This window comes from Phacochoerus africanus, chromosome 12 (genome assembly GCF_016906955.1).
Source record: "Phacochoerus africanus isolate WHEZ1 chromosome 12, ROS_Pafr_v1, whole genome shotgun sequence".
Classification (NCBI taxonomy): Eukaryota; Metazoa; Chordata; class Mammalia; order Artiodactyla; family Suidae; genus Phacochoerus; species Phacochoerus africanus.
Window position 1 is genome coordinate 15,798,997 of NC_062555.1, and position 15,473 is coordinate 15,814,469.

Genomic DNA, 15,473 nt, shown 5'->3' on the forward strand with positions numbered 1-15,473 from the left:
AAATATTGAAAGGGGAAGTGCTAGGAGTCATTATAGAGTTTTTCTCCGGAAGAAATAAGGATTTCTGCAGTATCCTAAAATACTAAGGCCACTTCTATTTTGAGACCAATCTCGCAGGCACATCCGCTCATTTAGTCCGAGTTTGAGCCCATCAAAAACAGGAGATGACCTGAACTCCAGCGAGTCCAGGGTTTCCTGCTGCTTTCTTGGTTCGGAGGAGTGGGGGTGTAAGGGGGAGGGGATTCTGAAGACTCAAAAGAGGGCCAGGAGCCCGCAGAGCCCAGGCCTGGGCCGGGGTGCAGTGTGGAGAGGAGGCAGGAGGTCCTTCCCCAAATTTCCTTTTTCGCGTTTCCCTCCGGGAGCTCCGAGTGGGTCTGGGCGGGGCTGATGCCGGTGCAACGAAGCCAAGGGTCTGGGAAAGCCAAGGGACGCTCGGGCCAAGTTGCCATTTAAATCGAACCTTGGGCCTAGCGGGAAAAGAGGAGCACGCGGCGGGCGAGGGGGCGGAAACGCGCCCTTGGGGCCTAGTTTTCTCCCCTCCCGCCCCGTGCTCAGGCCTTGAAATGCTGCAGATGCGGTGGTGGGCCCAGCTGGAAACCCAGAGGGCTCGCCTTCCAGCCCGATCTGCACCCTGTGCCCACCCACAGGATCGCGTCTCATTTTGGGGCCGGATGCCTGGGGCGAGGCCTAAATGCGGCCCGTTTGGTACAGTGAATTCATGCTTAGGCCGAGGTTTGATGTTTGCAACGGAATTGGAAGTGACACCAGAAAAGGGAGGAAGAGAGGGCTTAAGGCCACCAGATCTACGCTGGCGCTAGCGACTTTCCCCCAGGGCTGCCAAGTTCTGCAGAGGCCGCGCCCTCGGACCCAAGGCTCGCTGGAATCCACAGCCTTTGCATCTATTGCCGGCACTGGAGCTTTTGAGGGCGGGTCCAACGACTCAGAAGGCCTTATACATCCTTGTTGGCCTCATTGCCCCTGGGCACCTCTCCCACCCCAGGTGCTAGTGCAGCAGCAGATCCATCATTTCTTTCCACCTCTGCTGACACCTCTGTCCTGGCTGCCGAGAGCTGGGCAAGAAACCCCTTTAGTAAAAGAGGTAAAGAGAGAGACAGAAGCTGGGTGGGGTGGGTGTTGGGTGGAGGGTGTGCTTGTTTTCAGTGCTAGCTGGTCAAAAGTGATTGATTCGTGATTGAAACTTTCCGGGAGAAAGTCAAAAGCTTAAGATGACAGCATCTGCAACCCGAGGCTAGAAACCACTAGAAATGAACTAGCCCAAATTCTGGACTCGAGAGAGGCATAGTAAAGTCAGTTGCCTTTCTGGGTTTCTCTTTGGTAAGACCTGTTAACTGAAATGAACTTTTAAAAAATGCCACAGAGGTGCGGAAGTTCTGTTAGAAGACGCTTATTAGGACAATCGAAAACAAAAGCTTTCGTGGTTTCATTATTGTTATTATTTTATTTTCTTCCTGAAAATGTGCAAGAAAAGCTCATCTGGGTGGCCTGTGGTTTGTTTGGGAGAGGGGTGGGGAAACCCGTTAGGACTATAATTTAAAAGAGAACGAATTCTTAAAATAGAGATGTTGATGCTGCAGAAAACCCCCCACTACACGCGCTCTGCGCTCTGAAGACCCCAAGTACGAGTGGAAGACCTCGGCCACCACTGCAGCTTCTCCTGCGACCAGGCCCTGTGGGGAAACAGCCACGGGATTGGGAGCAGTATTTAACCCCAAGGAAATCTGCTCTCGTGGGCACTTGCAAAACTACAGATCCCACGTGATCGGGGATGTGGCAGAGGAGGAGGTAGGGTGACATTTCCTACAAGGTACAGCAGAAGAGCGGACCGCGCGTGCCGCTCTCCCTGTTTCGGACGGCGGCCTGTTTTGTTGTCTCTTAGGCTGGGGGAAGGTTTGGCCGCGTCCGAGGGAGACGTTCGTAGACATCCATCTTATTTTGTTTGAAAAGTTACTCATTCAAATTGTCAGTGCGTGACAGCTCGGAATAAAGCTAATTTGTGGCCGCCCCTCCTCTCTTCCCAGAGGATCTCCGAGGCAGAGGAGCGGACGCGGGGCTGACTTGGGTGGGGCTGACTCAGTGCCGCAGCAATCCCGCGCGAGAGCTCAGGGCAGGGCAGCGTAGGGGCGGGAACTCACAAAAGATGGAGCCTTGTAGGGGACAATGACTCTCGGGATAAAGGCCGAGTGGAGAAAATCAGGCCCCACTTAAGTAAAGAGTTGGGAAACCTAGGGCGCCCCCAGGGTCCCAGGAGGCGGGCCTTGCACCCGCGTTAATTTAGGGGAGCACCAGCTTCCCTAGGCGAGCGCTCCAGGAGCGCTGTGACCAACTCTCCACACCTAGCGCCGGTTCGGAGCTGCCGTAGCTGAAGGTTAGAACACCCTGGAACCTCGGTCCCGGATCGTACTCTTCGGAGAAGGACGCCCGACTGGGCTCAACCCACGCGGCAGCAGCAAACAGTTTGGCGTGGCCGGGGCGTGGCCGAGGGGGCGGGCCACGCCCCCTTACCCAGTTCCCCTCCACTCCCCGCTCCCATTGGTCACCAGCATGGCCAATGAACGCCCTGATCGAGGTCCTACCCTGGGTCTGACTCGAAAGCTCCTGCCAAAACTTTGGGAGTTTTTAGAGAGGAGTTTTTTTTTTTCTTTTTTTCCCCCTTATTACTTTTTTTTAAAAACTAACGGATTATTATTGTTGTTGTTTTAAATTTATTTCTCAAGCCTTAGCTGTTTGGCTGTTTCTTTCGGTGCCCGGCCCCGTCTCCCTGGCTTCCCTGGCTTCCCTGGCTTCCCTGGCTTCCCTGGCGTGTGCGGAGCCGCGCACCCGCCCGCCCAGCCGCCCCAGCGCCCCTCGCTCGCCTCCAGCCCGCGGGGAGCGCGGGCGCCGAGCCGCCTTTAAAGTGAGGCCAGGGCCCGAGGCTGTGACCGGCTGGGATCCGGGCCTCGCCTCCTCCGTCGGTGGCGCTGGGGCTCCCTGGCTTCGCTTCAGTTCGGACCGAGAAGTGTAAGTGGATCGACCCCGGCTGGGCTGCCGCCCCCTCCTGGACTTAGCGCGCCCCTCTCCGCGAACCCACTCACCCACTCGGCCCGGGCAGGCCGCAGCGGCCGCTTGCCTCACCCCGCCAGGATGTTCGCCGCGGGGCTGGCTCCCTTCTACGCGCCCAACTTCAGCCTCTGGTCGGCCGCCTACTGCTCCTCCGCCGGCCCGGGCGGTTGCTCCTTCCCCCTGGACCCCGCTGCCGTCAAGAAACCCTCCTTCTGCATCGCGGACATCCTCCACGCCGGCGTTGGGGAGCCGGGGGCGGCCCCGGAGGGTCTGGCTGGGGCCTCGGCCGCCGCCCTCACCGCGCACTTGGGATCGGCTCACCCGCACGCCTCTTTCCAGGCAGCCGCCAGATCCCCGCTTCGACCCACCCCGGTGGTGGCGCCCTCCGAAGTCCCGGCTGGCTTCCCGCAGCGGCTGTCTCCACTCTCAGCCGCCTACCACCACCATCACCCACAGCAACAACAGCAGCAACAACAACCGCAGCAGCAACAGCCTCCGCCTCCTCCTAGGGCTGGCGCCTTGCAGCCCCCAGCCTCTGGGCCCCGGGTGGTCCCGAACCCCCACCATAGCGGCTCCGCCCCGGCCCCCTCCAGCAAGGACCTCAAATTTGGAATTGACCGCATTTTGTCGGCAGAATTTGACCCCAAAGTCAAGGAAGGCAACACACTGAGAGGTAGGTCTTGGGCGAGAGGCTGTAGGCCTCTGACCAGGGCACTGACGCACTCCCGGATCCCTGAGCCATTTGGGTTGCCTTCGAGTGTTTTTTACAATTAAGGGCAAATCGGTAAAATGAAGGAGAAGGAATGAATTGTATGGCGATTCTAAAATGTTAGGTTTAAAACTCACCTGCTGTACATAAATTTTTTTAAAAAAAGAATTGGGATGCTTTAAAAACACACATCACAGATCAAAATGGTTGGTGTAAATATTTGCCAAAATGCCTCTCATCTGCCTGTCTTTTAAAACACCTATCTAGAGAGAGAACTGTATTATCTGACAGGGAACGCGTTCCCTCCCCTGATCTGCCTTCGAGTGAAATTCCACCCAAGGGAAATGGGTGAACGGTACTGACTCTAAACTCCCAGTTGGCTTGAGCAGAGGGCCGGCTCCTTGGGGGGATGGTTGAGATTTGTGGGATTCTTGGAGAGGGCCCGAACCTGAACTCATTTTGGCCTCCTAGCAGTACGTGTGGATGTGGCCCTGTGGGACACACAGAGAAACTGTCCCCAGAGAGAGAGTCTGGGGTCTCTTAGGACTTTACTGGAGGAAACCAAATCCAGGGGAGGGGGAGGGGAAGCACACATGCCCAGGAGTGTGAGCGTGGCCTTGCCCAATGGGTAACAGCTCTGCTTTCCCCTCATCCCCAGATCTGACATCACTGCTAACCGGGCGGCCCGCTGGGGTGCACCTGGGCCTACAGCCCTCCACAGGCCAGTTCTTCGCATCTCTGGATCCCATTAACGAGGCTTCTGCCATCCTGAGTCCCTTAAGCTCGAACCCAAGAAATTCAGTTCAGCATCAGTTTCAAGACACATTTCCAGGTACGGGAGACCCTCCCGATCCATGAAAAATGGGCAGATTGACTGACAGAACACGGAGGACTGGAGTCTCAAGTGGCCACCGCGGCCTAGCAATCCCGGGATGGGGCGAGAGGCCACCGCGGTCTGGAGGGAAAACGAAAGATTTCTCAGGGGGCCAGCTCACCCCAGTTGGCTTGGGGGGTGGGTCCTGGAGAGCCTAGAAAGCGTGCGTGGGCAGTTAGGGTGGGGGGGCTTGCCCTAGCCTTTTGCCCTGTAAGGTCGTTTTAACAATGCAGCCGGTGGGGTTGCTTGTTCACAGAGGCACACACTTCAGAATGACCTCAAACACTTTTGCCCGAAGAGGTTCCCTCTGTGCGCCTGGGCACGGATTTGGGTACACACATACACACACACATACAGCAGAGAATCTCAAGAGGGGCATTTTTAGACCTGAGGGACATTTTCACCTACTCTTTGAATGCTTGATAGCTACCCATCGGGTCCATGTTTGTCCTTTGGAATTAATCGAGGAAATGCCCGGCTTCTTCGACGCCACCCCGGTTAGGCCTGCCGCCTGCGTCTTTAGAGCTGTAGGTTTCCTCCTTAGAGAGGCCATTCCCCCTCTGCGGGAAGGGCTTTCAGAGCAGACTGTTAAGACAAAACAGTTTTAACCATCGCAGGGAGCAGGCCATGACTAGGGCACTAATCCATTCCCCTTGCTTTTGCCTGGTGGCAGGTCCCTATGCCGTGCTCACGAAGGACACCATGCCGCAGACCTACAAGAGGAAGCGCTCGTGGTCCAGGGCAGTCTTCTCCAACCTGCAGAGGAAAGGCCTGGAGAAAAGATTTGAGATTCAGAAGTACGTGACCAAGCCAGACAGAAAGCAGCTGGCAGCCATGCTCGGTCTCACCGACGCACAGGTAAGGCCCTCGGGGCGGGGGGCTCAGCGCCAAGGCCTGTCTGCCCTCCGACTCTGCTTTCTCTGCTTTCACGGTGGAAACCCGGGTTCTTGAATTTCATGAGACTTCTCCACTTAAGATGGGAGAGAGAGGAAGGGGGTGGGGGAGGAGAACCAAAAGAACAGTCCCTCCCCAAAGATGGATGTCAACAAGCAGCCGTGTGTTTATTTTGGCCAACAATCCAAAGCAAATAGGCCGCAGTAGATAATAATTATATACTCATTCGAGTGCAGTTCGCTGTAGGAGGCAGTTTATTTCGGAGGAGATAATATTTTTTATTTTTATTTTATCTTATTTATCTTATTTATTTTATCTTCTTTTTATTTGGGCCAACAATCCAAAGCAAATAGGCCACAGGAGATAATAATTATATACTCGATTTGAGTGCAGTTTGCTGTAGGAGGCAGTTTATTTCGGAGGAGATAAAAATCCAAAGTCAAGAGGGTTTTTTTTTTTTTTTTTATGCCTCCTCCCTCCCTCCTCCTCTTTCTGCTGCTGCTGGATTGTGAAATCCCCAGTTGTGAGGAAGTGAAAACATCATTTCAAACGGAATTACTTAGCCCCAGTAGGGCGAGAAGTCCACTTGGAGCGGCCACAGTCAGTCCTCTCTTCTAACGGCACCGTGGGGGGAGGTTGTGAGGAAGAGGAAAAAAAAAAAAAGAGATTTTCTTAGAATGCCTGAGAGCAAGCATTCCACCAGGTTCTGCCTGCTTGAGTTTTTTTTTTTTTTTTTTTTTTCTCCCTAAGACATATCTTCAAATAGCAAATCTATTGTGCTTGAATTCATTTTTTTTTCTTTTCTCAAATTCAAGACCTGGATTTTTTTTTTTTTTTTTTTTTTTAAGAGAAGAGTCACCATTTTCTCACACCTCACAGCCAAGGCCCTTGCTCCTCCCTGGGTGCTGAATATTCTGATCAGGCCAGAAGCCAAAGGCAGGCACTTTTTCACCACTCCCGAAAGCAACCCCCTTCTGGTCTCCATTACACAACTCCCCTCCCCAGCATACACACTGGAAGAACCAGCCCAGCCGTTTTCCACCAGCTGTGGATGTTATTTTTAAAAGGGAAGCTGGAACTTGTATGAGCCATTGGGTCCCCCAGGGGATTATATATTTATATAGATCCTCTGCCCCATCCCTACCCCCTTCCTCCACTTTGCACAGGTTTAATTCCAGTGTTTTCTGAGTTCGCGGGAGGTATTAGTTTATCCCAGGGCAGAGTCAGGGTCCTTATCAGCTTCTGAGTACACACATGCCAAGGAAATGCCCTTTTATAGAAGGCCCACTGGTGCCCCTGCCACAGGGGGATTAACTCTTTGAACCCTCTTCTCCTTTGTTTTCCCAAGGGTTCCTCCTTAAAAAGAATTGGTTTTTGGTAGGGACTTGCCTGAGGTCGGGGCAGCGCAGGAGGGAACAGCCTAGCAGGAGTTCTTGATAGTGGTTCCCCAGACCCTTGATGTGGTGGGCAACATCTTGGGTATCTGTGCATCTTTCGGGCCAGGAGTCCATAATTTAAATCGGATTCGTAGGGGGAGTGCTGGCTCAACTGGGGTTAAGAAGCATCGATTTAGAGTCTTGATCTTCCCAAGGTTGAGGGCCTTCCCAGCAAGCGCCTTAGACTAGCCAGGGAGGGCCCGCCTTTTAAGAAACAGTCCTAGTGGATTCCCAGGCAGGACCCCAGGGGTGCCCTCCTTGCTTCCCTGGCTGGCTCTCTGTCCCTGGGCCTAGCGCATACCTGGCCCATGGTGAAGGTGCAGGGACGCTTGGTCTTTCCCCCCTTGGGGAGTGGCTTCCAGATGCACGTGCGTCGGGCTGGAGCATGGCTGCGTCTCACCTCCGTGTCCCTTCTTTTCTCCCGGCGCTCGCAGGTGAAGGTGTGGTTCCAAAACCGGCGGATGAAGTGGCGGCACTCCAAGGAGGCCCAGGCCCAGAAGGACAAAGACAAGGAAGCCGGCGAGAAGCCGTCGGGCGGAGCTGTGGCTGCAGACGGCGAGCCGGAGGAGCGGAGCCCCAGCCGTTCAGAGGCCGAGGCCGAGAGCGAGAGCAGCGACTCCGAGTCTCTGGACATGACCCCCAGCGACACGGAGCGGACTGAAGGGGCCGATCGGTCCTTGCACCCAACGACAGTCATCAAGGCCTCCGCGGCGGGCGCCCTCCTGGCCGCCAGCAGCGGCAGTGGGGGAAGCGGTGGCGGCGGCGGCGGCGGCGGCGGCGGCGGCGGTGGTGGTTTTAGCTTCGGCGGCCTCAGTAGCAGCAGCGCCGGCGCCGGGAGCAGTGGCGGAAGCGGCGCCTCGGAGCTGCTCCCCGCGCCCCAGCCCGCCCTCGGCAGTGCCCCCAAAAGCCCCGAGTCCGCCCAGGCGCCGCTGGGTGGCCTCTAGACTGGACGAGGTTGGAGGGGACGCGAGGCCCCGGCTCAGGCTCACAGCCTTGCAGTGTGGGATGGATTTTGTGCCTGCTTTCCGGTGGCAGCAGGGCCAGGGCTGGAGACGCGAGGGCAGAGCCCTAATGGAGGGCACGCATCGCTGCCCCAGGCCTGCAGCCCACCCCTCACGGAGCCGAGGGGAGTCGAGCGCGCCCAGCACCGGGCTCCCAGCTCCCTCCGCACACCTCGGCCGGAATACAAGCAGCTCCCACTGTGAAGCGTTGGACTGAGCAGTCCTCCCCTCGCTAGGGGTCGTGGCGCAAAGATGCGCGGCACTTAGGATGCAACAAACTTGTAAATAAAATGTTTACTATGGTTTGTAAAGCCCGCTTGGCTTGCTGGGGCAATGTGGTCCTTAAGGTCTGGGATCTCCTACCTGAACCTTAGCCTCGGGGCCCTGCAGGTCGCAGCAGCTGGAGGTGAGGGACTAGAGCTGTTGGGGGACGTACTGCAAACTTAGAGCCACCTTGCTGCAGAGATGGGCTCCCGGATTTGAGGTTCCACCAGCACAGAGGTCTCCTAGCCCCTGGCCTCGTGCAAACCGCAAGTGATCCGCCGCGCCTTTGGCCCCTTGAACGTATGTGGCCTGAGAGCAGAACTGAACACAGAATCAGGCCTGTGGGACAGATGGCGTCCCTGCTAGGAGTCAGGACACGATTGTGTGTGCACCAGCTTTCTGCAGTCAAGTGTAAACAGAGTTGAGCAGGAAAGACTGGCCTGTGAAAGTGTCAGTCTAGCGATGCCAGTGCCTCCAAGGTGGCTGCTGCTCGGTGCCGGGCTTGGAGCCAAGAGAGGCAATTCCAGCGCACACCCCCCTGTACTTGGGGGTGGAGTAGGGGGATGTGACCGGTCTCTAGTGTCTACAGCAAAGGACAGACACACCGTGGCTGTTAGGGCTGGAAGGGTGAACCTGAGATGCCTTTAAAGCTGCCAACGCATTTGCAGGGCCGAATGGTGATTTGTTCAAGGTCACCTCCCCTTGACCAATGTTGACGAGGAACCCAAATCAGAACTCGGACCTCGTGGCTCACGTTTAGCCAGTGAAGGGCTTACAAAACTGCACACCATCTGTCCCCACCCCATCTATTTTGGCGTCATGCTGCTACTGATGGGGCATTTGACACTTTTTTTTCTTTTTTGGTCATTTATGTTGAAAACTTGAAGAGTCAATGCTAACTCCACGACAACCATGCCCCTTTCCCTGGAAGCTACACAATGTTTGGAGTTGATAAAAAGTTATTTCAGGAGATTTTAGACTAGATCAACATTGTGACAAGCCTGATCATTCGGGTCTATTTGGCACTGAGCTGGGGCAAGGGCACAGGCCTCCTAGAGCCCCACCATCCATGCTGGGGAGTCCAGTTGCCACAGAGAGCCCCATGGGGAGGCAGAGTGGTTGCAGAGATGCTGAAGCCAAGGAGCCTAGGACCTGCCCCACGACCCTGGCTGGAGTGAGACGCTTCTGAGTGATTCCCAGGTCTGGCTGCTTCCTCATTTTGACCCATTTGTTTGAGCACAAAAACCTCTGTTCTGGCCTTCTGAGCTCAGGGGCAGAGTAGAGGCCCCAGATTTAGCCTTCTTTGGCCTGGTTCAGCTGGCCACCTGGCAAAGTCCCAGAGCACAACCCAGGGATATGAGGCTGACCACTCCCTGCCCCAGCCAACCACTCAACCTTCAAATAGAGCTGCAGCCCTGGAGGAAAGTGTCCGGTGGGACGGGGCAGCAGGAGCAGGAACCGCTGGGGCCAGGCTGGCTCAGGAAAGGCAGGAGGAAGGTAGAGCACCCCAGGAGGGCCCTAGAGTTAAATGGGAGGTCGGCCAGCTGTTCTCTCTAAATGCGCCAGGAGTTGTGGGCTGCCTCGGTCTTCCCACTTGCTGAGTCCCCGCCCTGAGCTAGGATGTTTCCTCCACCGCACAGGCTCTGCTGCCTGAGCTGGAGGAGCTCTCAGTACTCTTATTTTGCCTTCACTACTGAGATTCATTTCCAACCACTCCAGAAATATTGAAATCCCCAAACCAGGATATTCCAGGAACCATGTTTTTTGAAGCCCTTAAATTCAGTTCCGGCCTTCCGGAGTGTCCAGGGCAGCAGAGATGCCTACAAGTGGAGCCCGGCTGGGAAGGTGAGCCGAGGAGAGGCTCTGCTTACTGCACACCGCAGCTACTCGACCTCAGAGGCCCACGAGGTGCTTTAGGTTCGGAGCCCTCCCGCAACAATTCTCCGCCTGGGTCCTGGGCTTTCGAATCTGAAGGAAAGCATCTCCCAGGGACTGTACCGCTTAGATTCAGGTTGATTTCGGCCTTATCCTCTCCAGGTTCCTCCAGAGGGGAGAGCACTCTGGGGCTGGGGGCTCCGTGGAGGATAAGCCGGCGGGGGCGGGACTCGGGGTGCTCCCAGAGGGTCACATATAGGACTCCCCCTCCTCAGCCACCCCCACCTCCCCTTCCTGGCTATTCCCTCGGGAGACTCTAGCGGGGCTGTACCCTGGGCAGTGGAGTTCTTCCACATTTGCATCAGGAACGAGGTATCTTAAGCCCAGGAGAAGTTTAAAGTTCTTTTGGAAGCAGCGCTGCAGCAGATCAGAGGGTTTCTCTAGGCGGGCCGCGCGGCCTCATTCTAGACGGCTCGCTCGGCTACGGGTACAGGAATTTCCTCGGTGGCGCTCGATGCTAGCGAGAGTGGCCAGGGAAACGAAATATTCTTGCACTAACACCGAGATTTCTCAGGCACAGAAGAAAAGGACAAGCGCGCAAGGCTGGTGGATACCAGGCCCGCTGGGCCGGCAGCGGCTGGGGCCTGGAGGAGGCGGGTGCTCGCGGGCCCCAGAGCAGAGCGGAGCTGCGACCTCCACTCCTAGCCGCGCGCCCCCGAGGCCTCGCCCTAGGCTGAAAGCGGCAATAACTTTACCCAGAACAGGGCCCCGGCTCGCCAGACCCGGTGTCGCCAAGCCCTTTGATGAAGGTTTCCCAGGGGCAGCCGGGGCGCGCAGAGGGCTGGCGACCTGCGCACCCCTCGCCCGCACTCTGGGGCATCTGCTTACGCCCTCGGGCGCACGCACGCGCGCACGCACCTCGCTCTTACACTCTTACATATGCAAGAGGCCCGCGCATACACATGGGCCCGCAGAGGCACAGAGAAACGCAGACTCAGACGGGCACCAGGGACCGTCTACTGGCTAGGTCAGCACTTTATGGGTAAACCACGCTAATAAAGTTCCGCGTTCTCCTCCAAATGGCAAAGTTAGGAGCCTCTCACCGCCTTCTTCTGCCAGTGTGGGTGGGTGGGTGGGACGCTTGTCTCTAGAAAAGTTTCCTTAAGCTATCGAAAGCATGCGCCGCGTCCTCCAGCGTTTGTCAGCTTCACCTGAGGATGGGCAGGGACCGCGAGGGCGGGAGTGGTGGGGAGTGCGTAGCCGTCGCGGTCCCGTCCCCACGGAGGCTAAAACTGTCAGACCTTGAGACACTCAAGGGAGATCTAGCCTCTCAAGGAGGCTCTGGCCCGCACACCCGCCAGCGAGATCCCCCTTATCTGCTCCCCCGACCCCTTCCGCGCATGGCTCAGCAAGAATTCGCCTGTAAGGTGCTGGTGGTGGTAGTGGGGGGGGGGGGGGGGCAGTTCCTCAGACTCCGTTGGCAACAAATTCTTCCACACTTCAGTGGGGACCAGTGGCTCTGGAACCTTTCTCGTGGCTACTCCTTCTAACTAGGGTCCCGCGTAGGATGTTGGGAAAGGTTCCAGTTTGCAGCCAGCTTAGCGCAGGTGAGTTAAGAGTGTGCAGCCTGCCGGTCCCTCCTGCTCTAGGTACCAGAAGCCAACCTAACTGGAAGGTGACTCTGGGGTCTCCCATAGCCACAGCCTCCGGGAGTTTTGGGTTTCCGAGGGTGGGGCAGGAACCGGAACCTGCAGCAGGGGATTTCTGGCCGGAGTTCTAGACTTGAGCTTTAACCTGTTGAACTTTAACCTATGTCCCCATCTGCCTCCACAGAAGCAGTGACGGCCCTCAAGCAGATTCTCAGAGTTCGGGCTGCGCCTGGAGAGGCTCTGGACCAAGAATTGGGAAGAAGTCAGAGGCTGGGGTCGAGGCACCCTTCTCCGGTTTGCGCGCCCTATTTTCCTCTCCACCTTCTACCGTCTTGAAGACACAAGAGCTGGCGGAGGGATCAAGAGCTCAGATCTCCCCGTAAGACCAGTGATGCTACTTTAAAGATGCCCAAGAGGACCCTCAAAGGTGCAGGGCCCTCGAATCCCCTCCTCTTTAGCTGGGGTGTGTGTGTGTGTGGGGGTGCACACTTCGTGGTCATTGTGAAAACGCAACTACTGGGTTTTAAGGAGGACAGTATCTGCAGGTGTTCTGGCTTTAGCTTTACTGTGCTTACCTCTTGCTCACAGCCTCCCCTCTGAGGTTGTGTTGGGATTGGCCGGGCGTCCCAAAGACAGGTGAAACTCCTCGGCTTTGCCACACCCACGGATATTCAAACCTGTACTGAGCACTCTCTGCAGCGGCGCCCTTTGGGAATCCCAACCGCTTACACGGGATATGTCTGGCGCCCCCTACCCCATCCGGGTTCTAACAGAGACAGGCTCTGCCAGACCGGCTGGGTGCTTCTGAGCCCCTCAGGCAGATGAACTTGGAGAGTCACTGCCTCCTCCTCCCCCTCGTTCCTTAGCTGTCCTGTCCTGCCTTACTTGAGGAAGGACGATTAAATATCCCCACAGGTGCAACTGCAGTCGGGCATACATACGCATAGGAGGCAGCGTAGGCGGAGGGTTTGACCTTGCCCAAGTTCCTCTAGAGTGAATGCCGTTATTCCTGGGGTTCGTGCCTCCTAAGGTGCCACTGAAAGAGAGGGGTCCTCCCAGACACACTTAACCAACTGTATTCCGAAACATATTGAAACTCAGTGCCTTTTTTTTTCTTCTTTCTTTCTTTAGGGCCGCACCCAGGGCATATGGAGGTTCCCAGGCTAGGGGTCGAATTCGAGCTGCAGCTGCCGGCCTACACCACAGCCATGGCAATGTGGGATCTGAGCCTTTTCTGCTACTTATACTACAACTCAAGGCAATGCGGGATCCTTAACCTACCGAATGTGGCCAGGGACCCAAGCCCCATCCTCATGGATACTAGACGGGTGCTACAGGTACAGTGGGAACTCCTCAATGCCTTTTTTTTTTTTTTTTTGCTTTTTTAGGGCCACTCCCACAGCATATCCCACAGACGAGAGGTTGAATGGTGGGAGCTGCAGCTACCAGCCTACACCACAGCCACGGCGATGCAGGAGCCAGCCGAGCCATGTCTGCGACCTACACCACAGCTCACGGCAACACTGGATCCTTAACCCACTGAGCGAGGCCAGGGATCAAACCCTCACCTTCATGAATTCTTCATTTCCGCTGCACCACAAAGTGAACTTCCTCGGTGCCTTTTTATTTTTTATAATGATTTTTTCCATTATAGTTGGAAATTCTGTCAATTTTCTACTGTACAGCAAAGTGACCCAGTCACACAAATATATATATATGTATATATATATATATTCTTTTTCTCACATTCTCCTCCATTATGCCCCATCACAAGTGACTAGATATAATTCTCAGTGCCATACAGTAGAATCTCATCGAATATCTATTCCAAATGCAATAGTTTGCATCTATTAACCCGAGATTCCCAGCCCATCTCATGCCTTTTTAAAAGAGGCTTGATCTCTGAGGGACCCATGGGCTCCCCGATGGCCCACTACCTCTTCCTTTCCATTGTTGCTGAGAGATGCCCCTCCAGCAGTTGCAGGCCTGGGCTTCCCCCAGGTTGACCCACATGTGCAGTTTCTGCACAGCGCCTCCTTTCTTCCCTGCCCCAGGACCTGGTCCCAGCCTCGGCAGATACTGAGCTTTCCTCTTGAGCTGTCTGAAGGCCAGGCACAGCATCTGGATCACCTGACATCCAGGTGAGGCTTGAGGCTTCTGTGACCCCAATGACTCTCTCTGGGGGCTGGGTGTGGGAAGAGGCTGGCAGGTGGAGTGTGGAGTCGAGTGTGTCAAAAGGAGCATATCAGATCCCACGCCAGAATAGGGGAACCCAAACTAGCCCAAGAAGCATCCATTCATTCATCCACCAATTACTAACCAGGAGACCTTGGGAAATTTATCTCATTGTTTGGCTTCAGTTTCCTCACCTGTATAATAGGAGATCATCAAAGTTACCTCACCTGGATTGCTCTGAGTGTTAATTGCATTGTCAAATGTGAAATGAGAGTAATGAGTGGCATACAATCAGTGCTTAGGCTTAGATGTTATTATATTTCTTCCTTCCTTCCTTTTTCCTTGTAGTATTTATTGAGGTCCTTATTGGTATTTGCACAGCTGGAAAAGAAAATGCAAGACAATCCTTATTCTCCAGGAAATTAAATGCAGAGATGGAGGGTCCTTAATATGATGCAGTCACAGTGTTACCAGGGCAACCCTTTAATGAGTGTAGATGACGGTGTTGCCTCACAGACCCAGACTCCAGGGGATGCCCATTGGTGCTGCTTCCTCTTGGTACCCCTGGCAGTGTACCCTGGGCACACAGCAGGTTCTCCATATGATGCTGGTGGGTGTTGTTGGGAGTCTTCCTTGGGAGTTGGGAGGAGATGAAGCTAGACTTTTTCTGAGACTTTGGCTTTGAGGGAAGCCAGTGTCAGGGGTCCAAGGAAGGGGAAATAGGTTCTCACTGCTGAGACCATGTCCGCAAAAGTGGCACTTTGGGACTTTTATGAAGTTCTTAACTAATCGCCTAGAGGGAGGGTCTTCAAAACGAAAACAGGACATCAACCGTCCCCAGAGTGGCTAAAGGCACCCTTTGCTTCTTGAGGGCAGAGCTGGGCTCTTCTGCGCAGGTGGAGAAATTTTAGCACCTAGCATAACGCTTGGCACAGGGAGGGTTTCTCAGAAAGTGCTTATTGAATAAACGAATAACACAATTACAGTGGCCCCTGTGGTTCCTTATGGTCTCAGTAAATCCTTTGGAACCATTCGGTTTGCAGTGTAAATACAGGAGGAAGCTAAGAACAAAGTATGGGGCCACTGAGAGGTGAGCCGGGAGGCGTGGACTTGGAAGCCCCCAATCATCTGGCTGAGGACGCACAAGGGTCCCCGATACAGATACTAAGCAGTAAGAAAACGAATTTTCAAGCCGCGCTCGATATGGCGGCAAAACGCTCTTCCTGCAAGTTCAACCCAGTGTCAGCGCGCAGCTGGGCACCTTTGGCCTCATCTTTGTAAGTTGAATGACTAGTTCACAGTCGTCTCTCACTTGCGGTCGAGAGAAAAGGACTGGGAGTAGAGCCAGAAACTTTCTGTGCTTCCTCGGGGGTCCCCCGCTTGGGCCTGGCGGCGCGGGGCGCTGGGGCTGCGCGAGCATCTCTGCGCACAAGGAAGGGCAGAGCCAGAAGGAAGGGATGCCCAGGTGGCTTCAGGGAGTCTGCATCCCGCCTTCTCCTTCTGCTGTGCCACAGCGCCTATTTGTTTGGCGGGGGG

The 15,473-nt window shown here is 55.3% G+C and overlaps 1 protein-coding gene across 2 annotated transcripts; it reads left to right on the plus strand.

Annotated features, from left to right (window-relative positions):
- The first annotated feature begins 1,532 nt into the window (after positions 1-1,532).
- On the plus strand, positions 1,533-8,285 carry HLX (H2.0 like homeobox). 2 transcript variants are annotated; one of them, XM_047755138.1, is made up of 4 exons: positions 2,659-3,733; positions 4,428-4,601; positions 5,317-5,501; positions 7,408-8,285. In XM_047755138.1, exons 1-4 carry the CDS (start codon positions 3,142-3,144, stop codon positions 7,915-7,917), a joined length of 1,461 nt encoding a protein of 486 aa, XP_047611094.1. In that variant the 5' UTR covers positions 2,659-3,141; the 3' UTR covers positions 7,918-8,285. The 2 variants fall into 2 exon arrangements, with proteins under 2 accessions (XP_047611095.1, XP_047611094.1); XM_047755139.1 differs by lacking the exon at positions 4,428-4,601 and having other exon boundaries at positions 1,533-3,733.
- Positions 8,286-15,473: the final 7,188 nt, after the last annotated feature.

What these genes read in the sequence shown, in the direction of transcription:
- HLX (XM_047755138.1), top strand. Translation starts at nt 3,142, where the DNA reads ATGTTCGCCGCGGGGCTGGCTCCCTTCTACGCGCCCAACTTCAGCCTC. An exon ending in GGAAGGCAACACACTGAGAG is followed by an intron (nt 3,734 to 4,427) that starts GTAGGTCTTGGG and finishes CCTCATCCCCAG; the next exon opens with ATCTGACATCACTGCTAACC. An exon ending in GTTTCAAGACACATTTCCAG is followed by an intron (nt 4,602 to 5,316) that starts GTACGGGAGACC and finishes GCCTGGTGGCAG; the next exon opens with GTCCCTATGCCGTGCTCACG.